This window comes from Symphalangus syndactylus, chromosome 6, assembly GCF_028878055.3.
Source record: "Symphalangus syndactylus isolate Jambi chromosome 6, NHGRI_mSymSyn1-v2.1_pri, whole genome shotgun sequence".
Lineage (NCBI taxonomy): Eukaryota > Metazoa > Chordata > Mammalia > Primates > Hylobatidae > Symphalangus > Symphalangus syndactylus.
The window spans coordinates 70,607,619-70,632,348 of NC_072428.2; the positions used below are offsets into that span (position 1 = coordinate 70,607,619).

At 34.8% G+C, this 24,730-nt stretch overlaps 1 protein-coding gene and 1 pseudogene across 1 annotated transcript; both read left to right on the top strand.

Annotated features, from left to right (window-relative positions):
* Positions 1-6,293: 6,293 nt before the first annotated feature.
* The window catches only part of LOC129485303 (tripartite motif-containing protein 43-like), a 61,180-nt pseudogene continuing 42,743 nt past the window's right edge, over positions 6,294-24,730 (top strand).
* On the top strand, positions 8,818-19,272 carry LOC129484721 (tripartite motif-containing protein 51). The gene is made up of 7 exons (XM_055283212.1): positions 8,818-8,970; positions 12,888-13,305; positions 13,588-13,683; positions 15,483-15,713; positions 16,425-16,447; positions 17,408-17,505; positions 18,596-19,272. Exons 2-7 carry the CDS (start codon positions 12,892-12,894, stop codon positions 19,093-19,095), a joined length of 1,362 nt encoding a protein of 453 aa, XP_055139187.1. The 5' UTR covers positions 8,818-8,970; positions 12,888-12,891; the 3' UTR covers positions 19,096-19,272.

Sequence of the window (24,730 nt, forward strand, 5' to 3'; positions counted from 1 at the left end):
CTCTGGAAATTGGTTCCAGGACCCTGATAGATATCAAAATTTGTGCATACTCAAGTCCTGCAGAAAAGACACGTATACATGAAAAGTAGGCCCCCCCCTTCTGTGGAATTAACAAGCTGAATGTGAACAAACCACTAAACAAATCAAATTGATCTATCAGAATAATAATACAGATTTTAGTATAAATTATTTAATATTTCATGTTTTCAAGTGATTTTCAGAATAATGTAAGTACAGCAATCTCAGAGTGTGAAAAGACTTTCTGGATTACCTTGCTCTGCCTCAGTGAGGAAAAGTAGCTGTGTATGTGGAATCTGAAGCCACATCTGACCTCCCTTGGGTTAACTGGCCGTAATATCACTCACCACATGCTTAATGCCCTTTGACATCCCGGTCTTCATATTGTTAAGACAGTGAAGTAGGCAATAATATAAAACAGAAAATATGTCTGAAAAACATAGCTAAGAGTCCACATGGAATGCAACTGTTTTGTTTTATTTTTTGTTTTTTAGAAAAACATTCATAATTATCTTACTTTACATTATTCATTAGTTCTTTGTTAGCTACATGTGAGGTTCTCAGATTTGAGCTCATGTAATGAGTATCATTCTTTGATAAAAGTTCTAACATATCAAGCTAAAGGAAAAATAATTGTTGAGATTTATTCCATAGAAATAAATTTACTCACTTAAAAGCCTTTTTTTCTGGATTTATGTCCTTCCTACTTTGCGATATTTTTAACAAAATCATTTTCTGTATGTAATAGTAATATTTGAAAATATAAGTTTGAAAACAAAAAACATTTGGCAATATAAAGCTTATCTTTAAAAATAAAAAGTTGGCCCCCTATATGTGTGGGTTTCTTTCCTTCAATACTGTATTTCATTTTATTTTCTTTAGAGATGGAGTCTTCCTCTTTCACCAGGCTGGAGTGCAGTGGCTTGATCATACCTCACTAAAGCCTCAAACTCCTGGGCTCAAGCAATCCTCCTTTCCCAGTTTCCTAGGTACCTGGGATTACAGTGAATAATACTGTATTTTCTATCCACCTTTGCTTGCTGATGTGAAATCTACAGACAGAAAGGGCTGACTATATGTATTTTTTAAAAAATTGTGGCCCTGGCGTGGTGGCTCATCCCTGTAATCCCAGCATTTTGGGAGGCCGAGGCAGGCGGATCACCTGAGGTCCAGAGTTTGAGACCAGCCTGAACAAAATGCAGAAACCCGGTCTCTACTAAAAATATAAAAAACTACCGGGGCGTGGTGGCACATGCCTGTAATCCCAGCTACTCCGGAGGCTGAGGCAGGAGAATCACTTGAACCCCAGAGGCAGAGGTTGTGGTGAGCCGAGATTGCTCCATTGCAGTCTAGCCTGGGCAACAAGAGTGAAACTCCATCTCAAAAAACAAACAAACAAACAAAAATTGTTCTTAATAGACCTGTGCAACTCAAATCAGTGTTCTTCAAGCATGAAAGGCATATTTTAAATTTCTATAATATGCAAATTAAAAACAGTAACATACATAGCTACCATATTTTTAAATCTTATAAAACGCTATTCTGCTGAGGCTTATGAAAGCACAGAAACAGCTGCACGTGCCAATGGGAAAAATGGTAGTGATTTGTATTTACATTGGAATAATAATTAACTGATAAACCCAGATATACAAATATAGGCCAGAATTTCTTCACCTTAGATATCCTAGTAATGTACTCACAGAAGTAATATCAACATTAAAATAAGATAATCTACTAATGTTTAGTAAGATGCTTGGTAAATTATAAATATTTGCCAAGTGATAAATAACAATATTCTTATTTTTAAAGCTAAACCTATTAGGAAAACAAAACATGGTGTTTATTTGTCTTTCTACAATATCTGGATGCCTGCTATGAATCAAACACTCCCTGCTTTCACAGAACTTACATTCCAAAAGTCGTGATGGGATTGCTATTGCAATATGAATGATTCAATCTAATTGAAAGTGTATCAACAAGCTCTGAGTAGCTAAACAATGAGTCACTGAATTCAAATACCAATTCTGTCACAGTGTAATTAATGAGAAACAATTATTACATTAAGAAAGTGTTAATTATTGTATTCACTACTTTATGTCTTACTTTTTTATAATTTAGTTTTACTAGCAGTTAGCATTTAGAACTGGCTGATCACTTCCTATGTGCCAATTACTGTTTTGAATGTTTATACAATACATGATTTTTAATCTTCAGAGCAATTCTACAAGTTGGGCAGGGTAGCAGCCCTATTTCATAGATGAGATTACAAAGGACCTGTTGTTAAATAACTTGCCTAAATTCACACTAGATAGTTTTAGGATGAAATGGGAGCTCCATATTGTTCTTTCAACTGCACCCTGTTGACAAAAGAAAAATAGGAATAACCTATGATAAGAAAACCCCTATAATTTGGATTTCAGCAGTATTCAACGTTTATGAATTTAGCATCGTGAACTCAGATTTTGTAATAGTGTATGGTAAATGAAACACAGAATACCTGTTAACAGCTCCCATAAACAGATGAGACAATCAAATGAAATATAATTTCAATAGAATGCTATGGGTTTCTGAATCAAATTCACAAGAAGGCATTCCTACAAATACAAAAATTGATGTGGCTACACATATGTAAATACACACACAGGCACACACAGTTCTCTTTCTCTGTATCATGTGTTAACACCCTGTATCCTTTGATACAGGGGAAAGAAGTCATACAAGGAAAGCAGGATGAAGATATGTCTCTTTCTTAGATTTCAAAGTTTTGGTTGAGAAATTCAACATTCAGCTTAATTTACTTAGTGAGAGGTTACTATTATTATGTGCAACTCACTGCTCAGGTGTTTCAGGAATTGTAAACATCATATAGAGACACAGACTGAATCTTTACTATCATTTGGAGAAAATGAAACAAATATAGAAATACTCAAGGAAGAAAAGGTGTGTCCTAAACAAGCCATAATTCAAATGATGAGGCATTTTGTCAGGGAGCGAAAACATCATTTTTCTTTTAAAGATAGAAAATCAGCTTCATGGAATATGCCATGTTTGAAATCTGCTTAAATTTTCATGCTCATTGTTGATTTTTTACCCACATAAAAAATTAGAAAGAATTGTAAACAATAAGGAAACAATTCTCCCTATATTTCCCTGAAGATAACATAATTATTATACTAATTGATTAACTCCCTTTAAGTTTTTCCTGTATTTGTTAAATAAAATTAATGAAATTACATTTACAGTTTTACATCCTTTCTGCTTACTTCATATTTTGTTATAAATATCTTATATTGTATTTCTAATAATCGATTTTTTTTTTTTTTTGGGATGGAATCTCACTATGTTGCTCAGGCTCGAGTGCAGTGGTGGGGCTTAGCTCCCCTCAATCTCTGCCTCCAGGGCTCAAGCCATTCTCCTACCTCAGCCTCCCGAGTAGCTGGGATTACAGGTGCCTGCCACAGCGCCTGGCTAGTCTTTTATTTTTGTTTGTTTGTTTATTTATTTATTTATTTATTTATTTATTGTATTTTTAATAGAGACAGGATTTCACTATGTTTGCCAGGCCGGTTTCAAACTCCTGACCTCAGGTGATCTGCCTGCCTCTCCCTCCCAAAGTACTGGGATAACTGTCATGAGTCACCGCGCCAGGCCTCTAATGATCAATTCTACTTATTACAAAATGTTCAAATTGGTGAATATCAACTTACCTAGCAATTTCTCTTCTCTTAGGAACAGGTTATTTTGAAATACTTGCTATTATCATTTTAGAACTGAAGTCTTTTTCAAAGCAGTCTTTCTTTTCCAAAATTGAGACTTTTTCTTAAGAAATAATTCAATAAATGAAAATACTACAATAAAGTATAGAACTTTGTGACAGCTCTTGGACACTTAAGCAATATATAACTGTCACTTTCAAAAAGGTTAATATAATTCACAATGTTATCAGAAAAGCATATGCTTCAGTGTACCAACTAGAGCAATGGGCGCTACCAAGCTATAAGTTGTTATGCTACTGTGAGCAGCAGAGCAATAGCAAAAGGGTTCCATCTAATCATTTCAACATGGAAGCAAACTTTTTATTAGGATTTCTTGCTAATATCAACATATTCAGCTAAAATATTTTTCATTTCCTGGGGAATGATATAAAATATTAATAGGTATGAGAAAATACACTATCACTATGGAATGCAATAATTATTACAAGAGATAAACACAGGGTTTCACAGAAAGATAAAGTCTTTGAATGTTCACAAAGAGATTCTCAGATTATTTGAATGATAAAAAAATTTAATAAACTTAGAGTTGACCCTTGAACAACGTGGTGGTTGGGGTGCCAAGATCGCATGAAGTCAGAAATCAGCATGTAACGTTTGACTTCCTCAAAACTTAGCTATCAATAGCCTACTGTTGACTAGAAGCCTTACTGATAATGTTAACAGTTGATTAATGCATATTTTATATGTTATATGTATACTGTATTTTTACAATAAAGATAGCTAAAGGAAAGAAAATGTTATCAAGAAAATCAAAAGAAAAACATATTTGCTATCACTAATGGAATAGTAAATATAATTAGTGGAAGTGGATCATTATAAGGGTTTTCATCCTCATCATCTTCATGTTGATTAAGCTGAGAAGGAGGAGAAAGAGAAGGGATTGGTCTTGCTGACTCAAGGGTGGCAGAAGCAGAAGAAACTCCAATTATAAATGACTCACATAGTTCCAGTGTTATTCAAGGATCAACAGCATGTGTAAGTCAAAAGTTTTAAAACTATATTCTCTTTCATTTTCTAAATAAAATTAAAGTAACATTACAAAAAAAATTAATGGGAAATTCCTGAGAATTTCAGGCAGGTAAATCGGGGCAGTGGGGTTAGAAACTACATACAAGATAAACCATCATACTACTGGAATTCCATATAGTTCACATACGTAATTTACACATATATCATGAGAGAGGCAGTGCTCAGAGATGTAGCAGAAAAGGTAGCATAGAGTAGTTCAAGATGGGGCCTAAATGCATAGCTGAAGAATCTGTATTGATTATTTATTGATTTGGACATAAAATGAATACTGCTAAGAGAAGAGATGAAATGAAAGTACATATATATTCTGAAAGGAGTACAGATTTCCTGATGGAAAAGTAAAAACAAGCAATATTTTTTTCTTTGAGATGGAGTCTCGCTCTGTCGCCCAGGCTGGAGTGCAGTGGCGTGATCTCAGCTAACTGTGAGCTTCGCCTCCCAGGTTCACGCCATTTTCCTGTCTCAGCCTCCCAAGTAGCTGGGACTACAGGCGCCTGCCACCACGCCAGGCTAATTTTTTATGTTTTTTTTAGTAGAGGCAGGTTTTCACCATGTTAGCCAGGAGGCTGGTCTCCATCTCCTGACCTCGTGATCCACCCACCTGGGCCTCCCAAAGTGCTGGGTTTACAGGCGTGAGGCACCGCGCCCGGCCAAAAACAGCACTAAGAAAGAAATCAAAAGGTTCTGTGTGAAAGACAGAGAGAGATATCATCAGCTTAATTATTCATATTATAAGTCATCCTGTTCCTTTAAAGGTGATATCTTTAAGGATATTACTTACAATACCTTTTTCTTCAAAGTATCAACTGCCTACTGTGTCTTAATAAGTATTCTAAGCCAATGCAGAATTGAACAAAAGAGACAGATTTTCTTGCACCTAAAGAGCTAATGAAGTTGTAGGGTGAGAAACACAAGTCAACAAGTCAAAATATGACATTCAAAAAGTAAAGCTTGCCCAGTGACTCTAGCTTGTAATACCAATGGTGTTCTTAGATTAAATTCTTACATTATAATACGAATTAATCGGCTGGGTGTGGTGGCTCACGCCTGTAATCCCAGCACCTTCCTAGGCCGAGGTGGGCGGATCACTTGAGGTCTGGCATTCCAGACAAATCTGGCCAACATGGTGAAAGCCCCTCTCCACTAAAAATGAAAAAAAAAAAAAAAAAAAAGAAGCCAGCGACAAAGCCAGACTCCTTTCAAAATAAATAAATAAATAAATAAACATAAAACTTCTGTTTTGAAGAAACTTAATCATCTATGTTAACACCCACTTACGCCCTGTGAAATGCAATCAGTTGGAAGAAAGGGGTGTGGTCTTCAGAGATTTATAAACGGACACTTCAGGAGCCAAACTCATTATTCTCCAGAGCCCACAGAGTAGCTTTGCAACTGGCCTTGGAGACTTCCAAAAGCTACCAGCACTGCACTGTGAGACTCTCATTCCTGAGCTGAATTCATCCTATTCGACAGCAAGCTTTGGTGAGAACATAGATATATTTCTGAGGTAAGTATACAGTTTTCAGGGTAGGAGCTACTGTTAGGTTACAAACCAAAACAAAATTTGGGGACTTTAATTTATCTGCAAACTTGATTATTTTTAGATGAAATGATCTCATTTTCTGAGTTTTAAAAACGGCTCCATATCTTTTTTAAAATTAATTTAAACATAATCCATAAGTTTATGGATTAAACATGGGCCACCATGTCCAGCTATTTATTTATTTATTTATTTGTTTATTTATTTTGAGATGGAATCATGCTCTATTGCCAGGCTGGAGTGCAGCGGCTCTCTTGGCTCACTGCAACCTCCGTCTTCCAGATTCAAATGACTCTTCAGCCTCAGCCTCCAGAGTAGCTGGAAATATAGGCACCCGCCACCACACCCAGCTAATTTTTCTATTTTTTTTAGTAGAGACGGGGTTTCGTTATGTTCGCCAGGATTGTCTCCATCTCTTGATCTTGTGGTCCGTCTGCCTTGGCCTCTGAAAGTGTTGGGATTACAGGCGTGAGCCACCGCGCCGGGCCTATTTTTTTAAATTTATATATGTATTTTTAGAGACGGGATTATCGAGACATTTTGCCATGTCTCCAGTCTAGAGCTCCTGAGCTCAAAAAACCTGCCTGACTTGGCCTCCCAAAATGCTGGGATTACAGGCTTAAGTCACCTTGCCTGGCCTAGGTTTATATTTTTATTTCTATTTTAGCAAAACATACATTCATAATGCTTATTGTCTAGTGCCTAGTTTTTGTTTTTTTTTTTTTGGAGACAGAGTCTTGCTCTGCTGTCCAGGCTGGAGTGCAGTGGCGCCATCTAGGCTCACTGCAAGCTCCACCTCCCGGGTTCAGGCAATTCTCTCACCTCAGCCTCCCAAGTAGCTGGGACTGCAGGTGCCCACCACCACGCCCAGCTAATTTTTTGTATTTTTTGTATTTCTTAGTAGATACGGGGTTTCACCATGTTCACCTGGATGGTCTCCATCTCCTGACCATGTGATCTGCCCACCTTGGCTGCCTCTGCCTCCCAAAGGGCTCCCATTACGGGCGTGAGCCACCGTGCCCAGCCTTGGTGGTCAGAACAACGCTGGATTAATTGAATTTTTTTAAAAAAAGTAATTAAATATTGACTCCTACCTCAAAATACACACAGTCATTTCCAAATAGATTCAAGTCCTGAAGGTAAGGGGAACATGATACAATATTCTCATAAGGATTTCTTAACCAGGACAAAAATTAACAAATAAAAATTTTAGTTGGTTTATATTAATGACGACTTCTGTGTTTCCAAAAACATGATACAAGAATTGAAATGCAAACCATTAGTGGAGAAAGATATTCACCCGAACATATATAAAATAAAATACAATACATGTGCATGATGAATACTTAAAATGTATTTTAAGTATTTTTCCAGATTCTTGGCCAGATTGGCATAGAATAAAACTTGGATTGCAGAGTCAATGATGAGATTAGCTGTGGAAGTGGGAAACCATTTTTTGGAGGACAGTAGTAATGCTGTGAACTTATGCAAACAACCAAGTATTCAGTAGCAACTAAAATGTGTCTCCATAAGATTATTTTACAGATGCATATCTGAAATCTGAAATTTGGGAGAACATTCTACTAGTGTTCTCTAGTGAAAAGATACAGCTGGAAGGAAGAAGGGAGGGAAGATGAAGGTGAGAGAAACAATGCATTTGAGAGAAAATGTTATTTAGACTAACATAGAATACTGCAGATACCACCACAAAGTGGTTAAGGTGTGTCTTATGGAGCAGAAATGGCAGAAAATACCACAGTAAAGAGATCTACAATTGGATTGTTAGTTCTGGCTTTTATTCCGTCAATGTTGTGGCTTCTAAACACATCAGTATCTCCTTTGACCCGTGTGCTAATTAACAACCCACACTCAGCCCCTTCACCCAGATTCTTTCATCGTTTTAAAGCCAATCTAATTCTAATCCACCTCGTCACTGTAGCACATGTAATCATCCAAGAATTTTAAAAATATTTTTGATAAATAAATGAAAAATTAGCTAGGTGCAATGGCATAAACCTCTAGTCCTTTTTACTTTGAAAGCTGAACTGGGAGGATTACTTGAGCCCTGGAATTCAAGGCTGCGGTGAGCTAGGATTGTGCCACTGCACTCCAGAGGGTGAACCTTTCTTTGGCATAAATAGATAAATGTGCACTTGGAGGAATGCTTGTGCCTTGGAAGAAACTCAAGAAACAGTATTAATCAATTTTAGTTAATTTCTAGCATATGTTTACCCTGATAAGATTGATGACAGATATGCCTCATTCAGGCAGTGGTTTTTACAGTGATAGTGTGATGCTAATTTAATCAGCGATGAAAAGGCGTGTACTGAATATTGCATAAACCTAATCATCTCTGTCTCCACCTTTTTTAATACCCTAAATATCACTAAAGAGGTGGGTGTGGTCTTCAAAGATTCACATAAAAGGATGTAGAAGAGACAAGCTCATATTTCTCCAGAGGAGGACAGCACTTAGAGTTAACTGCATTCAGGTGATCTCTGAAAGTCAACTCTGCAGGGAATGAGCTCCTGATCTTGGGGAGTACTTAAAAGAATTTTTTTTTTTTTTTGGAAGAATTACTGCGGGAAACATTCATAGAAACTTGGGGTGAGTGCGACCTAGATGGAGAAAGTTATTTGTCTCTCCCTTTACCAAATAGTGAAGTACAGTGATAAAAATATCTAACTGTCTAAACTTACTTAATGATCTCATTTGCAACTCATATTATTGCTATTCATTTTATGACATGAGGTTATTAATTGTTGTCACTTTGTGTGTTCCAAAAGTGTTTAATATATTTTTGAAAAATTTTAGATATTTAGTGTGTGCCGCAACAGATTTGTATGCATCACTGATACACGGAATTCACATTAAAACATATATATGTGTGCTGCATGTACTAATATTGGTACGTTGAATTAAGAAAAAAGAGATAATTATTGAATACTGTAAATGTTGTGCTTTCATAACCTTAAGCTTTTAGACACGATTTTAAGTTCCTGAGGTAATGATGAGTTAAAAATGGTGATACTAAAGGAAACAAGAATGCTCTCGAAAATACCCTAGCTTGGAAATCAAAACACAATTGTTTAGCAGATAATTGTATAAGGAATGATTTGATACCAGTTGTCATTTTAATTGAGGCTTACCTCAGATGAAACTATGAAAAATTCCTTGAAATGGCTCAGATGACCTCTGAAAAATATTTGCAATTCTTAAATTTTCACTTTTGGCACTTAAATTCAGCAGTGTTTAGTAAAAGAGAGTAAGGTAAAGGATTTCAAACTGCCAAAGCAAACATTACAGTTTGTATTGGTCAGGGTTCTCCAGAGAGACAGAACCATAGGATGTGTACATAACTATATATATATATATATATATATATATAAAAATATTTATATATAAAAATATAAAAATATATAAATATATATACTAATATACATAATATACATATAAAATATATATAAATATATATGTAAATATATAAAAATCTATATAAATATATATAAAAATATATAAATATATAAATATATATAAATATATATAAAAATATATAAATATACATATTAATATATAAATATAAATATACACACTAATATATAAATATATAAATATACATATAAATATATATAAATATATAAATATATAAATATATAAATACACATATAAATATATATAAATATATATAAATACATATAAATATAAATAAAAATATATAAATATATAAATATATATAAATATATAAATATATACGAATATATATATAAATATATATGAATATCTATGAATATATATATAAATATATATAAATATCTAAATACATATAAATATATAAAAATATAAATATATAAATATATAAATATATGTAACTATATATAAATATATAAATATATAAATATACATAAATATATAAATATATAAATATATATAAATGTATATAAATATATATAAATATATAAATATATATAAATGTATATAAATATATATAAATATATAAATATATGAATATATATAAATATATATAAATATATATAAATATATAAAAATATATAAATATGTATAAATATATATAAATATATATAAATATATAAATATATATAAATATATAAATATATAAATATATAAATATATAAATATATAAATATATATGAATGTGTAAATGTATAAATATATATAAATATATAAATATATAAATATATATAAAGATATATAAATATATAAATATAAAAATATATAAATATAAAAATATACGTAAATATATAAATATATATAAATATATAACTATATAAATACATACAAATATATAAATATATATAAATATATAACTATATAAATACATACAAATATATAAATATATATCAATATATAACTATATAAATACATACAAATATATAAATATATATCAATATATATAAATATATATAAATAAATATATATAAATATATAAATATATATAAATATATATAAATATATAAATATATATAAATATATATAAATATATAAATATATATAAATATATATAAATATATAAATATATATAAATATATATAAATATATAAATATATATAAATATATATAAATATATAAATATATAAATATATATAAATATATATAAATATATAAATATATAAATATATATAAATATATAAATATATAAATATATATAAACATATAAATATATAAATATATATAAATATATAAATATATAAATATATATAAATATATATAAATATAAAAATATATATAAATATATATAAGTATATATAAATTTATAAATATATACAAGTATATATTAATATATAAATATATATAAATATATAAATATATATAAGTATATATAAATATATAAATATATATAAATATATATAAGTATATATAAATATCTAAATATATATATAAGTATATATAAAGATATATAAATATATATATAAGTATATATAAATATATATATGTAAATATTTATAAATATATATAAATATATGTAAATATATATAAATATATAAATATATGTAAATATATATAAATATATAAATATATATAAATATATAAATAAAAATATATAAATATATATAAATATAAATATATAAATATATATAAATATATATAAATATATGTAAATATTTATAAATATATAAATATATGTAAATATATATAAATATATAAATATATATAAATATATAAATAAAAATATATAAATATATATAAATATAAATATATATAAATATATATATAAATATATATAAATATAAATATATATATAAATATATTTATATACACACACACAAAAATACTTACCATTGTGATACAATTTCCTATCGTATACCATACAGTTTTGCAGTCTAGGATGGATATGCTATACAGTATACCATAGGTGTGTAGTAGGCTATATCATCTAGGTTTGTGTAACTATACCCTATGATCAAACAACAACAAAACTGTCTAATGTGTCCCTCAGATCACATATGTGTCCTCACTCTACACATGACACTGTACAGGAGAGTAAGTCTACTAGGGGAATTTGTTCCCTTGATTATGGAGTCTGAGAAGTTGAACCTAGGCTGTCATTAAGCTAGTGTCCTGGAAGTTCCAATATCCTGGCTGAGTTACAATCAGCTTCAGGAGAGAGAGAGGAAACTGCCTTCTCTCTGCCCTTTATCTTCAGTTTGAGCTGCCAGCTGATTGGATAGTGTCCACCCACATTGAGGGCTGCTGTTCCCCACTCAGCTCACCAGCTTACATGTCTCTCTGGAAACAGCTTCACAGACTCACCCAGAAAAAATACCAATTCCCCATGTATTATTTAATCCAGTCAAGTCAACACCTAAAATTAACCATAATACCCTAGTAATATAATTATATATATTTCAGTTTTTAAAAAATTGACTATATGTCTGTTCATAGTTTGAGTGGCCCAAAGAAGAAGTTAATTTAAGCCATAAGAAAAATAAATCCAATATTTTTCATTATTTATTTTATCTCCTAGTGATCCTAGACTGGTTTAATTGCTGTCTTTTTGTTTATCTGGTCGGTTGGTTTGTTGTGGAGTTGTTTTTGTTTTAAAGAGCCAGCTTCTGGGTCCCTCTCTCTAAAAATATGTTATACAGCTCTCTGACCATGTTCTCATGTTTTGTTACCCAATGTAGGTTTTCTACTCCTCTCCCATAGTCATTCAGTAGTTATTTGAAAGAGAAATAGGGACAACCATGTTTTATTCTAGACCACTTAAGATTAAAACCCAAGTTCCATATCGACATCCAGGGAATAGGTTTTTGAACAGATTTGCGTTATGTTATGGGCAGGAACTAGGAGTAGAAGAGGTTGTGAGTCATCTAGTCAGTAGTGTCTGCTATAAAGCCTAAAGACTCTCTTTGTGTATGCATTTTTCATTTTTGTTACAGAGGAAATAGTTTGTTCTGCTTTAATGAGCACTGTCAAGAAGAAAATATAGCTATCACATATCACCGCATGTTCACAGATCTTCACCAACCCGACCCCAAAATGACATGCTGCTCTTTCTTCTTCAGAAACATGAATTCTGGAATCTTGCAAGTCTTCCAGAGGGAACTCACCTGCCCCATCTGCATGAACTACTTCATAGACCCGGTCACCATAGACTGTGGGCACAGCTTTTGCCGGCCCTGTTTCTACCTCCAATGGCAAGACATCGCAGTTCTTGCTCAGTGTTCTAAATGCAAGAAGACAACACGGCAGAGAAACCTCAAAACTGACATTTGTTTGAAGAAGATGGCTTCCATCGCCAGAAAAGCCAGTCTCCGGCAATTCCTTAGCTCTGAGGAGCAAATATGTGGAACGCACAGAGAGACAAAGAAGATGTTCTGTGAAGTGGACAAGAGCCTGCTCTGTTTGCTGTGCTCCAGTAACTCTCAGGAGCACCGGAATCACAGACACTGTCCCGTTGAGCAGGCTGCTGAGGAACACCGGGTAAGTGATGCCTCTGAAGATCTATTTCTATACAGGACACATGAAATTCTTGTAAGTCTATTTCCTTGGTGATTGGATGATGCCGTCTCTGTGTCCCCTTAAGCATGTCTGTTATGAGCTTCCTTGACTTCACACCTCTCAGATTTGACAAACATGAGGAGAAACAAAGCAAACTCTATTTTCTGTGGGCGAATTTGTCTCTCATTTGGGTCCTTCGTATATCAGAGTGTGAATGATACTTTATTGTCTTCACTTGTGCTTCAATTCATGGCTCTTTTGCAGGAGGAGCTCCTAAAAAAAATGCAGTCTTTATGGGAAAAAGCTTGTGAAAATCACAGAAAACTGAGCATGGAAACCACCAGAACCAGATGCTGGAAGGTTAGTACCATATTACTCTACCTTCTCCAGGAACTTATAGTGAACAAATGGGTGACTCTTAAAATAGGAACTTGATCTCAACCCATAATGTTTCTGGAAGTCAATAAACAAGGATAAAACACTTGAGAAAAAAACACGCTAATTTTTTATGTAAGTTAGTGTGACTTTTTGGTAGGATTTCTAATGAGACCACAGATGTTACCCAAGCATGCTCATCTGTTTCCATACAAACCTATAGCAATACCCCAACAAATACAAGAAACTGGGCCATTTCACATTGATCCTAATGGGCTGCCTGGATAAATTCTGGACACGAGAGTTATTTATCAGTCATGGAAATTTCAGGTGACCTTTCTAAGGCTGAGTCAGTATGAATTTGAATCTTGGTGGGCAAGTATATTGAAATGTGAGCTAAATTTCAGGCGGAAGGAGCAAGAGCGCAAACTTAGGGAAAGCATGAAATGAAATATCAGAACTAATTAATATTGAATAAGTCATAACGCATAATGGGAAAAGTGGTGAGAAATGTAGACTTGTGTCTTGATGAAGACATAAATATGTGAGAAATATGGGAACTAGTACTTAATATAAGGAGAACTCTAAGGACTTCAGAAGAATTCTAGAAATGATTTTCTCTTTGTGGATGTTTATATTGAGGGTATGATATCTAATATTAATTCATTAATTTATTCTAATATTAATTGATTGAAAGATATTTTATGAGTACTTAGTCTATGTCAAATATCAACTCAGAAAATTAAGGAGTAAAGAAGAAAACACACAAATCTTGCAATGGAAATGAGAAAAGCAAATGGTCACCATGCAGATATGTGAATTACATGATACGTTAGAGTGTAGTAGTGTCTTTGGAGAATAATCCAGCAGAAAAGTAGAAAAGGAGCACAGAGCCCAGGGACTGGGGATGAGGGTTTGAGTTTTAAATAGGGTGGTCAAAAAAAAGACTCATGGAAAAATTCACTCTGAAACAAAATCTTGATCAGGAGGAAATATATATATCCTCCTGTTTGCCTTCCTCTTCCTCATAAATATATATGTGTATCTGGGTGTATATATATATATATATATATGGATATATATGAGGAATATATATATACACACACACAGATACACATATATATTCCTCATATATTGATATATACCTATATTTGAGAAATATATATATGAGTACATATATGAGAAATATGTATATATATATGAAAATAATTCTAGGTATAGAAAACAACATGGGCAGTAATATTTAATTTGCATTTATTTGGGGGTTTGAGGAACCACAAAGAAGTCCATGTTGCTGATTAGGGTGAGTTTGGAAGAGAATAAATGAAACCTTATTAGAATATGTTATGCTGGGTGAAATGCATTGAGTTGACAATGCTAGTCTGTGGTCATGTCATCATTTCTCATATAATGGTTTTACATAACTTGCCCCAATTCTCCAAAATAGAAATAATGGTTTCTTACCTAGTCAATATAACTCGATAGTTTAATTCTTATACAAGAGCTGTGTTTTGTTTCTTTAAATGTGGTGTGGAAGAGAGAAATCCATTTTTATATACCTATCTTAGAAAACATTTTATCATTAATCAAGTAAATGTAACTGGGCAGAAACAACTATGTTGATACTAGTACAGAAAAAAAAGGAAAGGAATAAAATTTTGTGGAATCTGAGAATAGACAAGATTGAGGATTAAAATATTGGGTGTTCAGAATGCTAAGAGGAATCAGTGAAATTCAAGAGAAGATGGATAAAACATTTCTATTTTGACTAATTGTCACTGCAGGATTATGTGAGTTTAAGGATAGAAGCAATCAGAGCTGAATATCAGAAGATGCCTGCATTTCTCCATGAAGAAGAGCAACACCACTTGGAGAGGCTGCGAATGGAGGGCGAGGACATTTTTCAGCAACTCCATGAAAGCAAAGCCAGAATGGAACATTTGAGGGAGCTTTTAAGAGGAATGTATGAGGATCTGAAGCAAATGTGCCATAAAGCAGATGTGGAGCTACTCCAGGTACGGACTGACCATGGGGTATCATGATGTTGAACATTCACATGCATGGGTGTTTTTCTCTCTCCTGAAATCCGTCTCCCCCTTTACTTCCATGATTTGTTTCCAAAAACACGATTCGATAACTAATGCTACTTGGTTGGGAGGGTGTAGCCTCTCCTAGTGATTCTACCAGACCCAAGGTCCCTCCTGCTTTATCCACCAGCAACAAAACTTTGTAGAATGGCCAAGGTAACAGACAGCCCCAAGAAATATTTCCCATCAAAAGTCAGTGATGTATTTAGGATTTTTGAAAGTGGATAAAATGAGAAGTGATTCATTGGCATTTAGGCTAATTTGGAGACATGGCATGATGGAGAAGTTGGGGAATCTAGGATCACACTAACATTATTTTGGGGTCCACTCATTTTGGTAACAGGGCTAAGGGAAGATGACTGAGTAGCTTCTTTATGGTTACCGCAGAGCATAGACTCTGTGGGCCTCCTCTCCCTTCACTTGTAAAAAAAATGTCTTCAAGAATTAGACTTTATGAGGACATTAATTCATGACATGTGATACACTGAGATTTTCATGAGAAAAGAAACAGAAAATGCTTTCCAGGAGGGAACATTGTAGGAAAATTATATCTTCAGAAACTGTCTCCAAATCTCACACTGAACTTAGTGGAAGATTCATCTTGTGGAAATCACTAAGTCTTTCTTTTTTTTTTTACAGGCTTCTGGAGACATATTACACAGGTGAGTGAATACCTAGATTTTAGCAGATGCTTTCAGTTTCCACAAATATCAAGCAGGAACTTTGATATTGAAGGTATAATTGATTCAGATAGTGATACTGCCTTGTGCTGGTTGTAATTTCTCCATCCCCCATCCCATGTAGTCATCTGTTTTGTTGCCATACACAGTGATTTTGTTAAGCAGTTCAATGAAAGTTCTGCAAAACCAAAAATAAATAAATAAATAAGTAAATAAATAAATAAATAAAAAAGAAAACAAAAAATAAATAAATGAAAGAAAAATAAAGGAAGTGAGCATCTCTATTCCTAATTTCATGTTTATTGCTCAAAGGCCTTCATATTTGAAAGAGAAAATATTACATTTACTACATGGCTACAAAGTCAACCAGGGGAAGCCAGAGAGAAAAGGGGAAAGTGTTTTAGCAGTCAAAAGTGTTGATGATTTCTAGTTTATATTTAAATATATAATTCTGAAAAATAGATGAACAAGCTATTCGGAATGTTTGAACTGTGTAGGCCTCCAGAGAACCTCAACTATAAAAGGCAGATCTCCCTGCCTGGAGCAAGTTTCAACACCCTGGCCTTGAGAAGGAAGCAACAGATGCAGCAGTCTTAAAAATAAGCCCACTTTTCCAGACAATGATTTCAGGAATTTCTGGTGAGGTCTGGAACCCAGAATTTCATTTTTGAATATTCTCCTAGTCTTAAGACTAATGATCCTTACTAATTTGGAGCAATACAAAGAAAGATCCGAATGAATTCTCGCTCAGATAGACTTTTCCATCGTGCTTGAAAATCCGGAACTGTGAATAAGAATGAATTCGAAAAAGAAAATGATAATTTTGGAATTAGCAAATGTGTGGGTTAAAGGGATTCTCATGAAACGTCTTTTAAATAAAAGTAGTTATTTTTATGTATTTTTTTGGCTGTAGATGTGGTAACTGTGTCTTTCTCGTTGCAGGTGTGAGTCTCTGCTGCTGCAAGTGTCTGAGCCTGTGAATCCAGAGCTCAGTGCAGGGCCCATCACTGGACTGCTGGACAGGCTCAATGGATTCAGAGGTAAGTGTCAGCCCATTGGCAGAATTCCCACAGTGTATTACTTCTTGTTAGAATCATGGGGGTAATACTTTACCCTTCACCAAATCTTTATTTCATTTCAGCAGGAAGTGAACCATATGGCTATGCAACCCTTTTATATCTGTGTTTCTATTTATAGTCCAATTTATAATATGAAGAGTAAAACATAGTGAAAAACAAATATGTTCTGGGCTCACATGTATAGAGTTATATATTGGGTAAATGGAATGACATAAGAAATAAAAAATTGAATAAATGGAACAATGCTCAGAAGGAAGCTTAATAATCCAAGCTTACATAGAAATTTTACATTACCGTATTTCATTTGAATTGTTAAACACATTTCGTTGAGGAATGGAGTTCACTGCAGTTTGATGGAGTATTTGTATTTTCTTATAATAAATATATATTATTGATATAATGTAAAATTTTGACTTAACGTGTAAAAATAAAGTAGAAATTATTATGTAAATAGGAAGTAAAAATAGAAATTATAATTTCAGTTTAGTTACAACATGAAGCGCTACGAGTAAAATCTAAAATTCAGTTTCAGTCTAGAGCTAGCAGGGATGTCCGCAGAGTGACTGGTAAAAGATTTTGCAAAAATCTGCCTTAAGTTACCACTTATAATTTGAACGTATGGACTTTATCTAGTTATCTAGAGCAGTGCTTGAGTAAGCTAAAATCTTCCCATTCTTGCCAAAATTATATCACTAGTATTTAAGAATAAGAAATATTTTAATAATAATGACCTTGATAGCTAAAGGGCATTCAGGGCATATAATAGTTCACGTTAACATTGGAGATTGGATTAAAACAGGCTGGTCTTATATTCGACTCTCAATTTTTAAGTTTTCAATAAATTTTCAATGTCTGTTTTTAGGGTTTTGTTCTTCCTATAGAGAATATTAATCATCCTTATACTTTATTAAATGTTGTAGTCACAATTCTCCTGTCCTTGTAACTTCAAATTTCTTGGTAAAGTAAATTCTTGGTAGAACAACTTTTCACTCAAGAATTCTAATTTCTAATAATTACATGTATCTATGCTTTTTTAAAATTATTTTTGCAGTTGATTTTACTCTGCAGCATGAAAGAGCCAATAGTCATATCTTCCTGTGTGGAGATGTGAGAAGCGTGAATATTGGATGTGACCCTCAAGATGATCCCCATATCACTGCAAAATCTGAATGTTTTCTTGTATGGGGGGCTCAGGCTTTCACATCTGGCAAATATTATTGGGAGGTTCACGTGGGGGACTATTGGAATTGGGCTTTTGGAGTCTGTAACAATTATTGGAAAGAGAAGAGACAGAATGACAAGATAGATGGAGAGGAGGGACTCTTTCTTCTTGGATGTGTTAAGGAGGACACTCACTGCAGTCTCTTTACCACCTCCCCATTTGTGGTGCAATATGTTCCAAGACCTACCAGCACAGTAGGATTATTCCTGGATTGTGAAGGTAGAACCATGAGCTTTGTTGATGTTGATCAAAGTTCCCTGATATACACCATCCCTAATTGTTCCTTCTCACCTCCTCTCAGGCCCATCTTTTGCTGTAGTCACTTCTGACCAGACAAAAGTCAGAAATGTGTCTATATGCTCTGGGACCCTGTTTATCCCAGAAAGCTCTCTTTTTTGCACCTTATCAAACAGGACAAATAAGTTATATTTAATGTCTTTAGTTACATTCTAATGTCATCAAAACTCATTTATAGTGTTTCATTAAATATGGTGAAAACACAAAAAACATGTGTATTGTTTCCTTTTTTAATCATTTTTGGAAAATCATTACCATGATGTATGGCATAGAATATATTCTCTGGTTTTTAATTATTTCTGAATGTCACAAAGTGAAATAATAGGTAAGAGAGTTGTCTAAATGAAGTTAAAACCAATGGAAGAAAGTAGAGATCTTGGGCTTCATGAAAAACCTTGGAGTAAAAAGACTCAATGGTAACCCGGAAATATTTTCTTTCTCTTCATCTAACAATATTCTACTTATCCATGTGTTTTATTTATGAACTTATACTTTGAGGTAATCTTATTTGACCTCCTATGCTGTGCTTATCTTTGTAAATCTCATCTTATATTCAAATGCTCATGCATTATTAGAGTGCTGTTCTACAGTGAAATTTACAAGGGGATCAGGACAATGCTGAATCAATTAAACATTCAAATGGACATAAATGAATACTGACCCCTACCTCAAACCATATACAGTGCATTTCCACATGGATTCATGTTCTGAAGGTGAAGGGAACACAATAAAATATTCCCATACAGAAAGATTTCCTGACCAGGACAAAAAAGTAACAATTAACAAGAAAAACTTAGTTTATATCAAAAATGATGACGTCTGTGTTTCAAAATATACCATTCAAGAATTAAAACACAAACCAAGAGTGGAGAAAAATATTTATCCCAAGATATATGCAATAAAATACAATACATGTGATTAATGAATGTAATAAATAAAAGAAAATGAACCCAGTGTAAAATTGGGAAAATATTTGAACAGGTACTTCATAAAATTGGAGGCATAAATATCTGGACAAATATGAAAAAGAGATTACTTTTATTAGTCCTCAGAATAATAAAAATTAATCCATAAGTTGAACTACAGGCTTCCATAAAAATTTGCAAAATTTAAAGACACATAATATTGTGTGTTGTGAAAGATAAAGAATCAATGAAAGTTATTCATGGCTGGAGGTATGTAAACAGTTACTTTTTGGCAAACTGACTATGAGCATTCCTTATGGGCTAGATATTCTAATTCTAAAATATATTCCACAGACTGCCTATGTGTATTTCAAGATAAACACAATGTTGATAATTGCAACAATTTTTAGAGTAGCTCCAAATTGGAGACAAAATAAATATTCATCAACAGTAGAACTGCTAAATAAATTGTGATCCCATCATACAAAAGAATTTTACAAAACAGAGATAACACCAAAATGCAACAAATGAATGAATCTCAAAGAGAAGTTTAAGAAAAGAATTGAAACACACAAATGTTATATTACAGTGTTTTATTCAGATAAATTGTGAACTCCATTAATTGATACTAGAAGTTAGAATATTGAATAATGTTTTGGAAGGTAATGGTTAGGAAACTTAAATATTAACCAGGATAAGATACAGGAAGCATTGAAATCAAGGAGAGAAACTACAAGCATTTTTCATGCAGAAGAGTATTATATATATATATATTAAATATTTTAATGTATAGAATAAGTTTGAAATAAATGAATTTGATGTTTTGCCTAATTTTTCAAATGCATATATTATAATTTAATTTATGATAATTTAACATCAACATTAAGACATAAAACTTTTTTTATTATTATACTTTAAGTTCTGGGGTACATGTGCGGAACGTTCAGGTTTGTTACATAGGTATACACGTGCCATGGTGGTTTGCTGCACCCATCAACCCATCATCTACATTAGGTAGTTATCCCAGTGATATCCCTCCCCTGGACCCCACCCCCAACAAGCCCCAGTGTGTGATGTTCCTCTTCCTGCGTAAGTATTGGGCCTTTTCCCTCAGATTCAGCCTCAGACAGACATGCTACAAATGTATCCACTTACCACTTGAGTGGAAAACATCTTGGTTAGGATTTGAGGAAGATTTTTTCTCATGGCTTCCAATCCTGAGGGTACAATGCAGCATTGATTACTGCTCAGAGAGAGTGGTCAGGCTATGGAGTAGGGAGGTTTGGTACTAAAGACTAATTTAAAAACATAATACTGCAAAAAATTATCTGTGAATCACCATAAATTCCAATGACTCTCATGTAGGTTGTCTGATATCAAAGGGTGTATATTGAAGAAATGGTGGATAATAACCTTTCTTTGGGTGTTTTAGGAAGTCATATAATGAATAAAAGTGGTTTAAGAAAAGAATGAATTTGGCTTCTAGTATTGTTAAGAAACAATAAAAATAAAGGAAAGAAAGGGAGGAATGATTGATTTCATGGTTCTGAGAAGTGGGAAGACATGAGTTTATGTACATAGCTTATTGGTAGAATACATCAGTCAGTCTAGGCTCAGTGGCTCAAGTTCGTAATGCCTATAATTTGGGACTGCTACATCACGAAAGGGTTCTAAAGACGAATTTCCCTTGAATGATTATTTGTTTTTAAATCCTGTGATGAAATATTTGGCATTAGAAAGCTCAATTGTATTTTCCTCTTTAAAGGAGTGAGTCAGAGCAGTGGCACATGCCCCAATGTGTGACCTCAGAGCTCAGTGCTCAACCCATCACTGGCCTAATGGACAGATTTCATGACCTCCAGGTGAGTGTCAACCTGCTGAGGTGATGACCACACTGTGCCCTTCAGGCATGGCTTGCTCTTTCTTTCTTCTTTCTTTCTTTCTTTCTTTCTTCTTTCTTTTCTTTCCTCTCTCTCTTTCTTTCTTTCTTCTCTCTCTCTGTCCTCCCCCTCTCTCTCCCTCCCTCCCTCCCTCTCTCTCCCTTTCATCCATGCTGGAGGGCAATGGTGCAATCTCGGCTCACTGCAACCTCCACCTCCCAGGTTCAAGCGATTCTCCTGTCTCAGCCACCCAAGTAGCTGGAATAACAGGCACTCACTATCATGCCCAGCTAATTTTTTTTTTTTTTTTTGTATTTTGTAGAGTTGGGGTTTCGCCATGTTGTCCCGGCTGGTCTTGAACTCCTTACATCAGGTGGTCTGCCCGTCTTGGCCTCCCAAAGTGCTGGGATTACAGGCATGAGCCACCACTCTTGGCCTCAAGCATGGTTTTACTGCAGGCAATTTTTTATTTTTTATTAATCTTTCATCATATAAAAGGGAACAGACTGTAAATAGCATATATAAGCATACATAGTAATACAGTCCTTATGGTCATATGGAAAAAATAAATGAAAGCTGGTGTAATGGTAAATGTCATTCAGTTTTCTCTTGATTCTGGGCCTTTTGGGTCTGGGTCCCTCTGTGCAGCCAAGGCAGTTCAGATGGAGAAAGATGGTCCAGACCTGGCCAAATGGGTTCTACACGAGCCTTCTGGGTCAACACTGCCTTTCAATAAAGACCTGGGCTGTGATGACTCCAGCCGTGTTCTCCACCACAGAGGGTGGAGTGCTCATAATGGGTCCTTGGGCCATAGGAGACCCCATTATATACATTGAACAACATGCCATCAAAGCATTTCCCATCTGACAATGCCCGGTGCCCATAACAAGCTACAGCAGCATCATAACCTTTGCCATCAGGAAGCCCGATGTCCTTTTGGTTTATCTGTGTGTATGAGTAAACACACTTACGCTCACCTGTGCACACCCTCACACCATAGTGTACACTGTCCACAGTGGCACTGCCTGCTACTGAGGGATGTGCCTTTTATCAAGTCTTATTTCAAGCTGGCTCAGCATGAGGAAATTGTGTATGCAACACTGACTTTCCACTGAGTCACTCAAAAATTAGTAAAATCATTTCAGGTAGTGTGTGTTTTTCTTTTTCCTGTTAATGAAGGAACCTGTGAGTGCAGGGGCACAGAAACGAGCAGTTAATTTAAGTCATTCCAACGCATAAGCAAGTTCCAAATGCACTGAGAGGCGAGGAGGAGAAAATGCAAAGGGTGCCTTGGGAAGAACTGCTTTTGCCGTAAGTCCTTGGCGGCTCCCAGCATGCCCACTGCGATGACATTCACCCCACTGCAGTCGTCGACATCAATGTGACTTTGTTGTTTTAGAAGGATCTGTTGTGGTCAGGGTTCCACCTGTCCTTCCCTAGACCATGGCCCTCCAGGCAGTTCTAGGCAGGTCCCAGCCAAAAGGGGCTGGGGTAGAAACCAAGGACCAGGCCCACAGAAACAGGAACCCCAGGGGCTTCCAAGGGAAAGTGCTGACTGCCAGGTGCAGAATCCATAGAATTACCCACCACGGGAGCCAGAGGGACCTGCGCAAATCCCTGGGGAGTGTGTTAGAATTTCCCCAAATACTGTAAAAGAGAAAAGTGCTCATACTTTATCACGTGAAAGACTAATGATGTCTAGGAGCTGACACAGAACAGGAAGACTCTGACCACCGCAGGACCAGCGAGATGTGTCAGGACAGAAATGAGCAAGCTTGAGTCTCCGGGCACACTTGGGGAAAGAGTAATGCAAGGCACACCTCAGGGCTGTACTCACTCCTCAAGGCAGGCTTGGGTCCCCAGGGTAAGGGTGAAGAGACAGCCTTCCCACTTCATGTAGTGTGGATGGCGGGGCTGCAGGGGATGTAGTCCTCTTGCCGGTGGGCTGCATGAAACAGCAGGCTTTGCATCCTTTTCAGGCCCGGGGTCTGGCCTTACCCCAGGGGCTTCTGTTTCACCCACAACAGACTCGCCTCCACACCGGAGACCTGGTCACTGCTGACAGCAGGGAGAGAAGCAGGCAGAGGGGCCCAGCACGGCCCTCCTGCATTCAGAAATCGTATTTTCCAATGAACATCACGAACTCCATCTCCTGCTCCCAGGAGAAAGCTCGGGTCTCAGGAGTGGTCAATGCAGAGACGACAAAGCTATTGAAATTCTGATCTCCATAGTTTTGAGGTCTCTCGTGTTGCCAGGTGGCTGTCAGGAGGAGCTTGAAAAGAAAGAGGCACATGATGTTTCACACTGCTTTTCCCAAGGGCAGCCAAGGGACAGCCTCTGCACACTGAGGTAATTCTAGATGATTGGCTCCACGCTCTTCCCTCCTCCTTTCTAGTGAGTTTAGTGAGGGCTGACTGTAGAACACTTTATTCACAGAAGCTAGTAGGAAAAATTGTCACTCTTAATTCACATGCTCTAACGTCAGACCGGGAGTGACCAGTTCTGGAGGGAAATGCTAGGACTGGCTCATTTGTGTTCTCATCAGCCGCCTCAGTGTACATGGAGGTGGATTTCACTGGTGTTGATACATGCTTTCAAATCCACAAGAGGCTTTCTGAGGGACAGAAGTGACTTCACACCCACCGTAAAGCCATTTCTGTTGCCAGAGTCCCCAATTTCCAATCACCAAAAAATTCTCCACCAAGGAGCGAGCTCCAGCCATCTCACTTGTAATCAGTAGCATTGACATTGTCTGAGAAATATTTATTCTGTCCACTTCAAGCTTAATTTTCACAAACACTAAAAAGTAGTAAAATAGACTTTAGATTTTCCTCTAACTATATTTTTATAGAAATCCCTGAGAAGGTAGCTATTAACTTGAA

What these genes read in the sequence shown, in the direction of transcription:
- LOC129484721 (XM_055283212.1), top strand. Translation starts at nt 12,892, where the DNA reads ATGAATTCTGGAATCTTGCAAGTCTTCCAGAGGGAACTCACCTGCCCC. An exon ending in CAGATGTGGAGCTACTCCAG is followed by an intron (nt 15,714 to 16,424) that starts GTACGGACTGAC and finishes TTTTTTTTACAG; the next exon opens with GCTTCTGGAGACATATTACA. An exon ending in CAGGCTCAATGGATTCAGAG is followed by an intron (nt 17,506 to 18,595) that starts GTAAGTGTCAGC and finishes TTATTTTTGCAG; the next exon opens with TTGATTTTACTCTGCAGCAT.